The sequence below is a fragment of the Tachyglossus aculeatus genome, chromosome X4, assembly GCF_015852505.1.
Source record: "Tachyglossus aculeatus isolate mTacAcu1 chromosome X4, mTacAcu1.pri, whole genome shotgun sequence".
Classification (NCBI taxonomy): Eukaryota; Metazoa; Chordata; class Mammalia; order Monotremata; family Tachyglossidae; genus Tachyglossus; species Tachyglossus aculeatus.
Window position 1 is genome coordinate 48,191,993 of NC_052098.1, and position 14,417 is coordinate 48,206,409.

At 53.6% G+C, this 14,417-nt stretch overlaps 1 protein-coding gene across 1 annotated transcript in view; it reads right to left on the minus strand.

The window, feature by feature from the left end:
- LOC119948143 (RING finger protein 17-like) overlaps positions 1-6,935 on the minus strand; it is a 37,940-nt gene extending 31,005 nt beyond the window's left edge. Inside the window, exon 1 of the mRNA XM_038770058.1 lies at positions 6,782-6,935. Coding sequence (XP_038625986.1) covers positions 6,782-6,935 — 154 coding nt within the window. The remainder of the gene's footprint in view (positions 1-6,781) is intronic.
- Between the last annotated feature and the right edge of the window lie 7,482 nt (positions 6,936-14,417).

Below are 14,417 nucleotides of genomic sequence, written 5' to 3' on the forward strand. Positions count from 1 at the left end.
ACCACCTGTGTGCTACGTGACCTTGGGCAAGTCACTTAACTTCTCTGGGCCTCAGTTCCCTCATCTGGGAAATAGGGATTAAAACTATGAGCCCTATGTGGGACATGGACTGTGTCCAACCTGATAAACTTATACCTACCCCACACTTAAAAAATACCACAGTTATTATTATTAAGCGGGGAAGAGGCCAGATTGAAAGCTATCTGTGCTTCTTTGAGCTTCTAGGAAGCATTTAATATTATAAAAGTATCACTCATTCTGTTGAATGAGAAGCAGCATGACCTTGTGGAGAGAGCACGGGCCTGGGAGTCAGAGGACCTAGGCTCCAATCCCAGCTCCACCTAGGCTCTATCCCAACACTTAATACAGTTCCTGGCACATAGTAATCGCTTAACAAATACCACAATTATTAATACTACTATTATTTTATTTATTAAGCGCTTACTGCTGCTACACTGATTCAAGCATTTATCCTAGCCCACCTTGACCACTGCACCTGCCGCCTTGCTAACCACCCCTGCCTCCTGTCTCTCCCCACTCCAGTCCTTACTTCACTCTGCTGCCCAGATCATTTTTCTACGAAACCACGCAATCTATGCTTCCCCACTCCTCAAGAACCTCCAGTCGTTGCCCATCCACCTCAAAAAGAAACGCCTTAGCATCAGCTTAAGTACTCAGTCAGCTTGCCCCCTCCTGCCTTACCTAACTGATCTCAGCCTAGCATGCGCACTTCACTCCTCTAGCGCCATCTTGCTCAGTGTGTCCCAAACTTGCAAATATCGCCACCAACCCACGTCCTCCATCTGGCTTGTAAACCCCTCCACCCCGCTAACACACACACACACACACACACACACACACACACACACACCACTACTCTCCCCACCTTCAAAGACTTATTATGGTATTATGGTCACATCTCCTCCAAGAAGTCCTCCTTTACCCAGCTCCCTCTTCCCTCTGCATCGTCTATGCACTTGGATATGTGCTTTTTGGGCATTCGCTATTATCACCACCCTCAGCCCCACAGACGTTATGTACATAGTCATAAAATATTTATCAATCTATCAGTTGATGGTATTTATTGAGTGCTTACTCGTAGGGAGCGGGGGAAGGCGCTGAGCAAGGAACAAACAGGGAACAGGCAGTATGTGCACACAAATCGCAGCCAACGGCTCAAAGCCAAACAGACTCAACAACAGGAGATAAAGAGACCAGGGCAAGTAAAACAAGCTTGCACCTGCAAGGCTCGGAGGCAACCCAAGGCCACATCCACAGCCAGCGACGCTTGGCAACGGGTGGCTGGGGGCGAGCCAGAGCAAACGCTTCCTGAGTGGACAGAGCTGTTGCTAGGCTAGTGGCTGGAGGGCGGCGAGTGAATGTGCGACGGGGCAAAGCCTCGATATGCCATTCCCTGAGAAAACCCCGCCCCCGGGCAACGGAAGGTATAAGAGACGAACAAGACAAGGGGGGGCTCTCTCTCGCTCTCTCTATCTCTCTCGCTCTCGCTCTCTCTCTTTCAACCATGTAACCGCTGATAGCAAATAAAGGGCAACCAAGCTTTGGACCTCTGGCTGACTCTTCCTGGTGTGAACGCGCGGGCCGCGTCCGGAGACGTCCGAAGACCCGGAGAGGGTAAGAACCCGAGAGTTGCCCCCGAAACCACGGGGACCAACGCTTACTGTGTGGGGATAACTGTACTAAGCACTTGGGAGAGATGGTAAGATATGTTTTCTGTCCAGAACAAGCTTACAGTCTAGAGGGATATATACTAATGTCTGTCTCCCCCTCTAGACTGTTGTATTTTCCTCTCCCAAGCACTTAGTAGAGTGCTGTGCACACAGAAAATGTTCAGCAAATACCACTGATGGATTACTCTAAGCAGGGTATTATCCTAAGCAGTTGGGAGAGTATGGTACAATAGTTCCTAGACATAGTCCCTGCCCTGAAGGACCTTAGAACCTAGAGGAGGCACCCAATGGAAGAGTGCATCCGTGGGTGCCGTCAGAAGTGCCTTTTTAATGGGCAACATCTTCTTCAAACACAAAGCAAGGCCGAGAAGAGACAGCACGGGACTGGGAGTTAGGGAACCTGGGCTCTCAACGTGGCACCGCCACCTGCCAGCTGTGTGAGCTTGGTCATATCACCTACCTTCTCTGTTTCTCAGTTTACCCATCTGTAACCTAGGGAGGTAACCTAGGGATCTGTAACCTGTTGTCCGACTCCCTTAGGCTGTGTGCCCCCGGTACGCAGAGACTGGGCCTGATCTAATGATTTTGTATCTACCCCAGCACCTGGTACTGTGCTGGGCATCATGATATGCACTTAACAAATACCACAATTATCATCATCATCGGTATCATTATATCTACGATGACTATTATCTACATCCATCTATCCAGCATTACTGTTACTTTAAAAATCTGTGAAGCCCCATTAGTTCAGTCACAATGGAGATGGGGAGCTAGGAGATGGGGGAAGGAAACACCTGAGAAGCAGCGTGGCTCACTGGAAAGACTACGGGCTTGGGAGTCAGAGATCGTGGGGTCTAATCCCGGATTCGCCACTTGTCAGCTGTGTGGCTTTGGGCAAATCACTTAACTTCTCTGTGCCTCAGTTACCTCATCTGTAAAATGGGGATAAAGACTGTGAGTCCCATGTGTGACAACCTAATTAACAACCTAACAGTGCTTGGCACATAGTAAGCACTTAACAAGTACCATTATTTTCTTCTTCTTCTTAATTCAATCAATCAATCGTATTTATTGAGCGCTTACTGTGCGCAGAGCACTGTACTAAGCCCTTCGGAAGTACAAGTTGGCAACATATAGAGACAGTCCCTACCCAACAGTGGGCTCACAGTCTAGAAGGGGGAGACAGAGAACAAAACCAAATATACTAACAAAATAAAACAAATAGAATAGATATGTACAAGTAAAATAAATAAATAAATAAATAAATAAATAAATAAATAGAGTAATAAATATGTACAAACATATATACATATATACAGGGGCTGTGGGGAAGGGAAGGAGGTAAGACGGGGGGGATGGAGGGGGGACGAGGGGGAGAGGAAGGAAGGGGCTCAGTCTGGGAAGGCCCCCCGGGGGAGGTGAGCTCTCAGTAGGGCCTGTGAAGGGAAGAAGAGAGCTAGCTTGGCGGATGGGCAGAGGGAGGGCATTCCAGGCCCGGGGGATGACGTGGGCTGGGGGTCGATGGCGGGACAGGCGAGAACGAGGCACGGTGAGGAGATTAGCGGCGGAGGAGCGGAGGGTGAGGGCTGGGCTGTAGAAAGAGAGAAGGGAGGTGAGGTAGGAGGGGGCCGTGATGGTGATGGAGAGCCTTGAGGCCCAGGGTGAGGAGTTTCTGCCTGATGCGCAGATTGATTGGTAGCTACTGGAGATTTTTGAGGAGGGGAGTAACATGCCCAGAGCGTTTCTGGACAAAGACAATCCGGGCAGCAGCATGAAGTATGGATTGAAGTGGGGAGAGACACGAGGATGGGAGATCAGAGAGAAGGCTGATGCACTAGTCCAGGCGGGATAGGATGAGAGCTTGAACGAGCAGGGTAGTGGTTTGGATGGAGAGGATAGGGCGGATCTTGGCAATGGTGCGGAGCTGAGACCGGCAGGTTTTGGTGACGGCTTGGAGGTGAGGGGTGAATGAGAGAGCGGAGTCGAGGATGACACCAAGGTTGCGGGCTTGTGAGACGGGAAGGATGGTAGTGCCGTCAACAGAGATGGGAAATTCAGGGAGAGGGCAGGGTTTGGGAGGGAAGACAAGGAGTTCCGTCTTGGACATGTTGAGTTTTAGGTGGCGCGCAGACATCCAGATGGAGATGTCCTGAAGGCAGGAGGAGATGCGAGCCTGGAAAGAGGGGGAGAGAGCAGGGGCAGAGATGTAGATCTGGGTGTCATCAGCGTAGAGATGATAGTTGAAGCCGTGGGAACGAATGAGGTCACCAAGGGAATGAGTGTAGATCGAGAACAGAAGGGGACCAAGCACTGAACCTTGGGGAACCCCCATAGTAAGGGGAAGAGAGGAGGAGGAGGAGCCTGCAAAAGAGACTGAGAATGAACGACCGGAGAGATAAGAGGAAAACCAGGAGAGGACGGAGTCTGTGAAATCTTAATTGTCATTACCTGAAGGACAGGGGGGGAGGTGGATAGTGGCCCACAGTGGGACTCCCCAGAGCTGTGACTCTCACCAGCTCTCTAGTGGGCCTCTCCTGCAAACTTCCTCGTGCCAGCTCTCTCCAGGCCAAAGGGGCCTTTAGACCTCTGGGTTCGTAAGTGCACATACACAACACACAGTACCGAGAATACGATCCCAACATGTACACTCCACCTTCTCGCTTCCGGGACCTGAACATGGGGTTCCGGCCTCACCGAGCCTCCCTCACCCCTCTGTCCATTGGAAATTCGGGGAGACTCCAAGGGGTATGGTCAATTAAACACGATCTTGCTTTGACTTGTCGCAATACAGTCAAGATCGCTAGAGCCCGAGGGCATATAAAGGATTCATTCCCGGTTATGTGTGAGTGGGCAGCAGAGGAGAGCGAGATGAAGGGTTAATTAATTGTACGTATTAAGCACTTACTGTGTGCAGAGCACTGTACTAAGTGCTTGGGAGAATACAACACGGTAACACACATGTTCTCTGCCCACAGTGAGCATACAGTCTAAAGGGGCAGAGAGACAGTAATATAAATGCATAAATTATGGGTAGGTACCTAAATGCTGCGGGCCTGGGAGTGGGGGAATAACGGGAGCAAGACAGGGTGGCGCAGGAGGAAGTGGAAGAAAAGGAAAAGAGGGCTTAGTCAGGGAAGGCCTCTTGGAGGAGATGTGACTTTAATCTTCAATAAGGCTTTTGGGGGTGGGGGTAAGTCATTGTCCGTCGGATATGAAGAGTAAGGGTGTTTCAAGCCAGAGGCACGAGGTCGGCGAGAGGCCGACGGCATGATAGACGAGATCGCAGTACAGTCAGCAGGGTAGCATTTGAGGAGTGAAATGTGCGGGCTGGGTTGTAGCAGGAGAGCAGCGAGGTGAGGTAGGAGGGAGCAAGGTGATTGAGTGCTTTAAAGCCAATGGTAGGGTGTTTCTGTTTGATGCGGAGGTGGATGGGCAAACGCTGTAGGTTCTTGAGAGGTAGGGAAACATGGACTGAACGTTTCTGTAGAGAAATGATCCTAGAAGCAGACTGAAGAGAAGTGGAGTGGGGAAGAGACGGCAGGCTGGGAGGTCAGCAAGGAGGCTGATGCAGTATTCCAGGTGGGATTGGATAAGTGCTTGGATTCATGTGGTAGCAGTTTGGATGGAGAGGAAAGAGTGGATTTTAGCAATTTTGTGCAGGTTGACTGAAAGGATTTAGTGACAGATTGGGTATGTGGGCTGAATGAGAGAAAGGAGTCAAGGATAATAATGTCTAGGTTATAGGCTTGTTCATTCATTCATTCATTCACCCATTCAATCGCATTTATTGAGGGGTTACTGTGTGCAGAGCACTGTACTAAGCGCTTGGCAAAGTACAATACAACAATAAACAGACACATTCCCCGCACAGAACGAGGTTACAGTCTAGGGCGGGGGGAGACAGACATCAATACAAATAAATAAATTACAGATCTGCACATAAGTGCGGCGGGGCTGGGGGGCGGGGAGAACAAAGGGAGCGAGTCGGGGCGATGCAGAAGGGAGTCGGAGAAGAGGAAAGGGAGGGGGCTAATCTGGGAAGTCGACTTGGAGGCCTTGGGTACGGTTGCTCTTGGCTACGGACTTGTGAAACGGGAAGGATGGTGGTGCCATCTACTGTGAGGGGGGAAAGTCAGGGGAAGGACAGGGTTTGGGTGGGAAGATAAGGAGTTCAGTTTGGGACACGTTAAGCTTGAGGGGACGGGAGGACATCCAAGTAGAGACGTCTTGAAGGCAGGAGGAAATGCAAGACTGCAGAGAGGGAGAGAGGTCAGGGCTGGAGGGGCGGATTTGGCGCAGAATCATCCGCAGGGAGGTGGGAGTTGAAGCCATGGGAGCGAATGAGTTCTCCAAGGGAGTGGGTGTAGATAGAGAATAAAAGGGGACCCAGAACTGAACCTTGAGGGTCCCCCACAGTTAAGGGGTGGAAGGCAGAGGAGGAGCCCACGAAAGAGACCGAGAATGAGTGGCCAGAGAGGTCAGAGGACAACCACTAGGGCAGGACAGGGTCAGTGAAGCCGAGGTTGGGTAATGTTTCCAGGAGAAGGGGGTGGTCGACAGTTTCGACGGCGGCGGAGAGGTCGAGGAGGATGAGCATGGAGCAGTGGCCGTTGGATGTGCCAAAAAGGAGAGCATCTGTGGCCTCTCGCGGGGCACCCCGTGGCAGAGCGGCAAACCCTGGGATCCGGAGGGACTATCAAGGGGACCCCGACTTGATATCCCTAAACCTGGCGGCTCCCCGGGAAGGCAGGGGCTCGGCACTGAGGGACGCTCTGACGAAGCGGGAACCGGTGAAACGCACGACGACGAAAGCGAAGGGGGAACGGCTCGGCCGGGAGCTGACGACAGGAAGACGGGAAGGAGAGCCGGGGACACGCAGGCCTCCAGCGCCCCAGCAGTCCGACCGCGGAGGGAGGGGGGCGGTGGGGGGAAGGCCTAGAGGGACGGGGGTCGGGTCCCCGGCGACGCCCCGGCACGGCCGCCAAGAGAGGCCTCTCAGCGGGGACGAGCCCACCGCGGCAGCCGTGCCCGCCGGAACGAAGTAAAGCCTGCGCCCCGCTCCCCCGCCCGCCGGCCCAGCCCCTCACCCGAGGCCACGGTGAAGCTGCTTCCACAAGCGCTGCAAAGAGCACTGGGCGGATGTCGCGGCCGATTCTTCCACGCGAGGACAAGTGGGTGGAGGCTACCGACCCTCGATCCGGAATCCGAGCGGGAGCCACCGGGCGCCTCGGCAGCCGCCATCTTCGCTTCGGGCGAAACCCGCCCCCAGGCGCACGTGCCGGAGGCCGGTGCAGAAGCCCGCGCTCCTGATTGGCGCGTTCGTGGCCAATGGCGCGAGCTGGGCGCCGTGGGGTCTTCCCCGGCCCCTCTCTAGCAACGGAAAGGAAGCCCGGCTCCGGGCGCCTCAATCCCTAAACTCCGCCCTCCGACTGCAACGTGCAGGAGGTGTCCGGCACGTTCTGGCCTTTCGAGGCGGTGGGCGGTGGCGGAGGAAGGAGGCGGGGTTCTCCCTTGGGTGCTAAACAAGGGGATCCTAGCTGTATTTGGCCCTCCCTTTCTGGCGAACGGTAGACGTTGGCATCTCACAGTGCTTTGGTTTAATGACCTTTTTTACGTGGCAGGGTAAGAGTGACCCATGTCGTGATCCCTACAAAATCAGCGAAATCACGAGATAGGGCATCTGCTTTAAATTAGGGGTAGGGCCAAGTTGTTCAATATTCGGCCAGCCTATTTGCTAAAAGGGTGAGCCGCTTTACTGGCTAGAAAGGGATTTAGCCTGGGTTCTATCACTCATTCATGCATTCATTCATTCAATCGCATTTCTTGCGTGCATTACTGTGTGCAAAGCACTGTCCTAAGCGCTTGGGACAGTACACTCTAACAATAGGCGGACACATCCCCTGCCCACGGCGAGCTTACAGTCGATCTTACAGTTCGATTCTAAGCACAGGGGGAAGAAACAAGATACAGCTATGGATAAGGATAAGGATGCAGACACAGTTTCTGCCTGTCCCACATGGGCTCACAATCTAAATCCCCATTTTGCAGATGAGGACACTGAGGCACAGAGAAGTTGAATGACTTCCCCAAGGTCACACAGCAGACAGGTGGCGGGGCCGGTCCTCTGCCTTCCAGGCCCATGCTCTTTTCCACTGGGCCATTCTGCTTCTCAGTCCAAATGTCAGGTGATAGCATCCCCCTCCTCCCTGCCCTACAAGCCCATAACCTCAGTGCCTCCTCGACCTATTCCTGACAATTACTAAAATTATTATTAACATTATGCCTAATGATAATGACAATTGTGATATTCATTAGGCGTTTACTGTGTGCTCTGAGGTAGGTACAAAATATTCAGATCGATGGGGTTGGCTGGCTGGTTGGCTTAAGAGCAGTACTACCATCTCGGGGAAGGGCGCCATCCCCGGAGCCATCACATTTGGGAAGGGCAGGATCACCATTTTGGGGAATGACAGCGTGGCGTCGCTGCCATGTTTGCCCTGGGCAGAACACCATCTTGGCGACGGGCAGCGTAGTCCCCGACTCCGACTCCCTGATCAAGGACTGAGTCCACCAGGGGGGTATGGAGAGCCACGGCCCAGGGAGAATGTTGGCTGGGGAGGAGCGAAAACGGGGACGTGGAGAAGAGAACAGACAGGTCAGGTAGAGCGAACCTTGCAGCTGAGTTTTTGAATAGCATTTGTTACTATGACCTAAGCGCTGGGGTAGATATAAGATAATCAGGGCTGGACAGAGACCTCATTCCACCAAGAGCTCACAGTCTTAATCACCATTGTGCATATGAGATACCTCAGGCCCAGGGAAGTTAAGCCACTTGCCCAAGGTCACACAGCAGACAGGTGGCAGGGCCGGGATTAGAACCCAGGCCTTCTGACTCCCAGGCCCGTGATCTAGCCACTACACAACCCCGCTTCTTGTATGGAGTTCATGTTTGAGGTGAAGAGACATAGGAAGCCAGGGGAGGATTTTGAGCAGAGGAGAGCTGTGGGTCAAGCGTTACGTCAGGAAGATGATCTGTACAGCAGGAGGAAGTATAGATTAGCTGGCGGGTCGGTTGGGAGGGGGTTGGGGGGAGGTGGAGGGTGGAGGCTGGGAGAATAGTGCCTTGGCTAATGCATAGACTCAAGCTGGGAGACGTGGCAGACCGATCATCCTGCCCCCCAGAGCCATTGGATTCATCGTCTCCGGGGGAGGAAGACATCCCCGCAGCACACACGGCGTTCTCACCTCACGTTCTGTCTTCCCGGCTTTCTTCGACTTGTTTGCCTAATGTCCACCCGATGACAGAGCCTGCCAGTGACCACGTCCAGGCTCCCACTGGAGGTGCAGAGCTGAGGTGCCACAGTTGGAGGAGGGCGATGGAGGAGGGTGGAGGGAGACAGAGGAGGACGCCTCCCACCCCCTTACTGTGGGTGTCCCTCCAGGCTCTGTTCTGGGTCCCTCACCATTCCCCATCTACGCCCGCTCCCTTGAACAACTCAATCGCTGCCCTGACCTCAACTCGATGCAGATGATTCCCAAGTCTACATCTCCAGCCCTGATCTTTCTCCTTCTCTGCAGTCTCGTATTTCCTCCTGCCTCCAGGACATCTCTACTTGCATGTCCCGCCGACACCTCACACTTGACATGTCAAAGCCCAACCCAAACCCTGTCCTCCCGATGACTTTCCCAACACTGTGGGCAGCACCACCACCCTCCCTGTCTCACAAGCCAGTAACCTTGGCGTGATCCTCGACTTAACTTTCTCATAGTCAATCTGTGACCAAATCCTACCGGTTCTGCCTTCACAACATCGCTAGAATCCGTCTTTTCCTCTCCATTCAAACCGCTACCACGTTAATCCAAGCACTTAGCCTATCCGTCCCTGATTCCCGGATCAGCCTCCTTGCTAACCTCCCTGCCTCCTGCCTCTCCCCTCTTCAGGCTATGCTTCACTCTGCAGCCGGGATCATTTCCCTACAAAACCATACAGACCATGTTTCTCCCGTCCTCAAGAACCTCCAGTGGTTGCCCATCCACCTCCACCGCAAAAAAAACCCTCTTTACCATAGGCTTTAAAACACTCATTCACCTTGCCCCCTTCTACCTTACTTCCCAGGTTTTCTATTATAACCCAGCCCGCACACTTTGCTTCTCTAATGGCAGCCTGCTCGCCGTACCTCGATCTCATCGATCCTCTCGTCCACGTCGTATCTCTGGCCTGGAATCTATATCTCCTCTCCTCTCCCTCCCTCCAGGTTCGCATCTCCGCCTGCTTTCAGGACATCTCTACTTGGATGTCCTCCCGCCACCTTAAACTCAACAAGTCCAAGACAGAGCTCCTTATCTTCCCTCCCAAACCCTGACCTCTCTCTAACTTTCCAGTCACTGTGGACGGCGCAACCATCCTTCGCGTCTCACAAGCCGGTAACCTTGGTGTCATCCTTGACTCCGCTCTCTCATTCTCCCCACATAGCCAATCCGTCACCAAATCCTGTCGTTCGTCCCTTCATAACATCGCCAAGATCCGTCCTTTCCTCTCCATCCAAACCGCACCCACGTTACTGGCACCATGTTACTGGAGCCCCAAGAGCCCTGGTTTACCAGATCTCTAGGAGCCCCAGAGCACCAAGGGCCCCAGGAGCACCAGAGCCCCGGCGCCCAAGAGCCTCAGGGCCCCAGCGCCCTAGGAGCCCAGGATTCCCAGGAACCACAGGAGCCCAAAGGCCCCAGAGTCACAGGAGCATCGGAGCGCGGGGAGCTCCAGAGCCCAGAGCCCCAGAGTCACAGGAGACCAGGGGCCCCAGAAGCAAGATCCCCAGAGCTCCAAGACCGCCAAGGAGCCAGATCCCCAGAGCCCAAGGAGGCCTGGACTCCCAAGGTACCAGGAGCCCCAGAGCAAGAATAGCTTCCGAGTCCCAGGAGCCTCTTGGACCCCGAGCCCCCGAGAACCAAGAGCCCGAGAGCCCCAGGAGCCATGGTGTCCAAGGAGACAACAGGCCCCAGAGCCCGAGGGCATCAGGTCCCCAGGAGATCCAGGGCCCCCCTTAGCCCTATACCTCCAGAGTCCAGATCCCCAGAGTCCCAGGAGCCCCAAGCCCCCTGCGCCCCTGAGTCCCAGGAGCCCCAGAGCCGCGGTGCCAAGACAATCAAGCCGCAGGAGACTCAAGGCCCCAGAGCTCCAGGTCCCCATTGCCCCAGGGCCCCAGGAACCCTAGAGCCCATGGGACTCCAGGGTCCAGAGCTCCAGGAACCCCATGGTCCTAAAGCCGCAGAGTTCCAGGAGCCCCAAAGTCACAGAACACCAAATCCCCAGAGCCTAGGAGTCCAGGATTTCCAGGAACCCCAGGGACCCAAGAGCCCCAGGTCCCTAGAGGCCCAAAATCCAGGAGCCACAATGGCCCAGAACACAAGATCTCCAGAGCCCCAGTACTCCAGGAGCCTCATGATCCCAGAGGTCCAGAGTCTCAGCATTCCCGGAACCCCAGTGTTCCAGTTGCCTCATGACCACAGAGCCCCAGGACCCCTGGAGGTAAAGAAGCCCAGGAGCCCCAGAGCCCCAGTGTCCCCAGAACCCTAGTGGTCCAGGTGCCTCATGGCCCCAGAGCCCCAGGCTCAAGAAATATGACTTATTGTAGGATTGATTGATGCAACTGTGGGCCGGTGCTTGGGGGCGAGGATAAGGATGGAGAAGAGGCAGAGATGGAGACCCGTGGTTGGGGATGAGGATGCTGAGGGAGAGGAAGTACAGGTGGGGCCCGGGGGTGGGTGGGGATGATTATATTGAGGGATGGGGGGGACTCCTGGGGACAGGTGGGTGGGGCCAAGGATGTTGAAGGAGAGCAGTTACAGGTAGGGACCGGTGGGTCAGACCGAGGATGCTAAGGGAGAGGGGGTCATACCTTGGGACATGTGGGCGGGGCCGAGAACAACGAGGGAGAGATTTTGCAGCTGGGGATCTGTGTTTGGGGCCGAGGATACTGAAGGAAAGGGTTTATTTTTGTGGTATTTGTTAGGCACGTACTATGTGCCAGGCACTGTGCTAAACGCTTGCGTAGGTACAATCTAACCAGGTTGGACACAATCCATGTAATAACGATAATAATGTTAATTAAAAAAATAACAATAATAATTATGGTACTTGTTAAGCCCTTACTATGAACCAAGCATTGTTTTGAGCGATGGGGTAGATACAAGCTAATCAAGTTGGATGCAGTCCATGTCCCACATGGGGCTCCCAATCGGAATCCCCTTATCTGTACGAGGTAGCCGAGGTCCAAAGAATCAATCAATCAATCGTATTTATTGAGCGCTTACCGTGTGCAGAGCACAGTACTGAGCGCTTGGGAAGTACAAGTTGGCAACTTATAGAGACGGTCCCTACCCAACAGTGGGCTCACAGTCTAGAAAGAAGTTAAGTGACTGTCCCAAGGTCACAGCGCAGACAAGTGGTGGAGTCGGGATTAGAACCCAAGTCCTTCTGGCTCCCAGGCCTGTGCTCTATCCACTAAGCCAACGCTGCTTCTCTGGGGATGGGGGTTGGCAATGAAGATAATGCGAGAGAAGGGTCACAGCTGGGGACAGGTGGGTGGGGCCGAGGATGCTTAGGGACAGGGACTAAAGCTGGGGAATGGTAATGGAGGATAATGAGGAAGAGGGTTTACAACTGGAGACCGTTGCTTGGGTGCTGGGATAAGGAGGCAGCGGGGTTACACCTGGGGACCGGTGGATGGGGTCGAGGATACTGAGCATGAGGTGTTACACTAGGGGTGGGTGGTTGGGGCCGAGAATAATGAAGGAATAGGGGTTGCGGTTTGGGACTGGTGGTTGGGGCGGAGGAAAATAATGGAGAGATGTTACAGCTGAGGACCAGTGGTTGGGGTAGAGCATAAATAGGGAGAGGTGTTACGGCTGGGTATGGGTGGGTCGGGTCAACGATGCTGAGGGAGAGGGGTTACTCTGGTGACCGGTGGTTGGGGCCAAGGATAATAAGGGAAAGGAGTTGCACCTGGGGACTGGAGGTGGAACCGAGCATAATAAGGGAGAATATTTACACGTGCGGACAGGTGGGCGGGGCCTAGGATAATGAGGGAGAGGGTTTACACCCGGGGACTGGTGGGAGGGGTTGAGAATGCTGAGAGAGAGGGACCGTTATTTGGGGCCAAGGATAATAAGGGAGAGGGGTTACAACAGGGAGCCGGGAGTTGGGGCTGAGAATAATGAGGGAGAGGATGTGCACCCTCTAGGCTGCCATCTCGTTGTGGGTAGGAAACGTGTCTACTAACTCTGCTATATTGTTACATTGCACTCTCCTAACCCCTTACTACAGTGCTCTTTACACAGTAAAACTTCATCAAATACGATTGATTGATTGATCGATTCAAATGGAGACTGGTGGGTGGGGCCGAGGACAATGATGGTGGAGGGTTACAGCTGGGGACGAGTGGTTGGGGACGAGGGTCCTGAGAGATGGGGGGAGTGGCATACACCTGGGGACCGGTGGTTGGGGCCGAGGATGCTGGTGGGAATGTGTTGCACCTGGGGACGGTTTGTGGGGCTGAGGATAATGAGGGAGAGGGTTTGCATCTGGGGACGGGTGGCTGATGGGGCGAGGATAATTTGGGAGAGCAGTCACACCTGGGAATGCTGCGGGGATAAGGTTAATGAGGGAGATGGGTAACAGCTTGGGAGCCTGTGGTTGGTGCCAAGCATAATAAAAGAGAGGCATTACAGCTGGGGTCCGGTGTGTGGGGCTGACGATGCTGAGGGAGAAGAATTTCATCTGGGGACCGGTGGGTAGTGAGGAGGTTGCTGAGAGAGAGTGTTCACTCTGGGTGACTGTGGTTTGAGTAGACGATGACCAAGGTGGGTTCCAGCTGGGCACAAGTAGGTGGGGCCGAGAAAGCTGAGGGAGAGGGGCTACACCTGGGGACCGGTGGTTGGGGCCCGAAGTTGCTGAGGGAGAGGTGTAACACCTGGTTACCTGTGGGTGAGGCTTAGGATAACGAGGGAAAGGTGTCAATAATTGTGGTATTTGTTAAGTGCTTACTATGTGCCAGGCACTGCACTAAGCGCTGGGGTTGAACATAGTCCCTGTCCCACAGAAGGTTCACAGTCTTAACCCCCATTTTACAGATGAGGTAACCGAGGCACAGAGAAATGAAGGGACCCGCCCAGAGTCATACAGCAGACTGGTGGTGGACCCGCAATTGGAACCCAGGTTCCTCTGACTCTCAGGCCCATGCTTTTTCCACTAGGCCACACGGCTTCTCTCTAGCGCTTAGCAGAGTGTTCGGCTTATGATGATGCTGATGATGATAGAGTCTTCCATAAAGAGTGGCAGAAGACTCTTGGCCCTGACACTTGAAATCTGAGAACCTTAGCAAATCAGTTGATTATAGCGCTACTGATTCACACAGTGCCACTCACACACTCTCTTCCCTGCCAGGCATATTCCTCTTGGGGCTCAGAGGGCAACGAATGAGTAGCTGCGTGAGCGGGGCAGCACTCTGAGATCTAAATACGAAAGTTTTTTTTTAACTCGTAGGACCCATTTACGCTAACGCAGTAGGTGACAGCAACGCTCTGCGCTCTTAATAGATACCATTCTAATTATTATTATTGTCCCACTTACTAGTAGATTTGTCTTCAGAATTGTTTTGTTGGAAACCTTCTCAAGTTCTGTTACAGTAAGAGGAGGAAAAAACAAAAGAATGGAATTCTAAT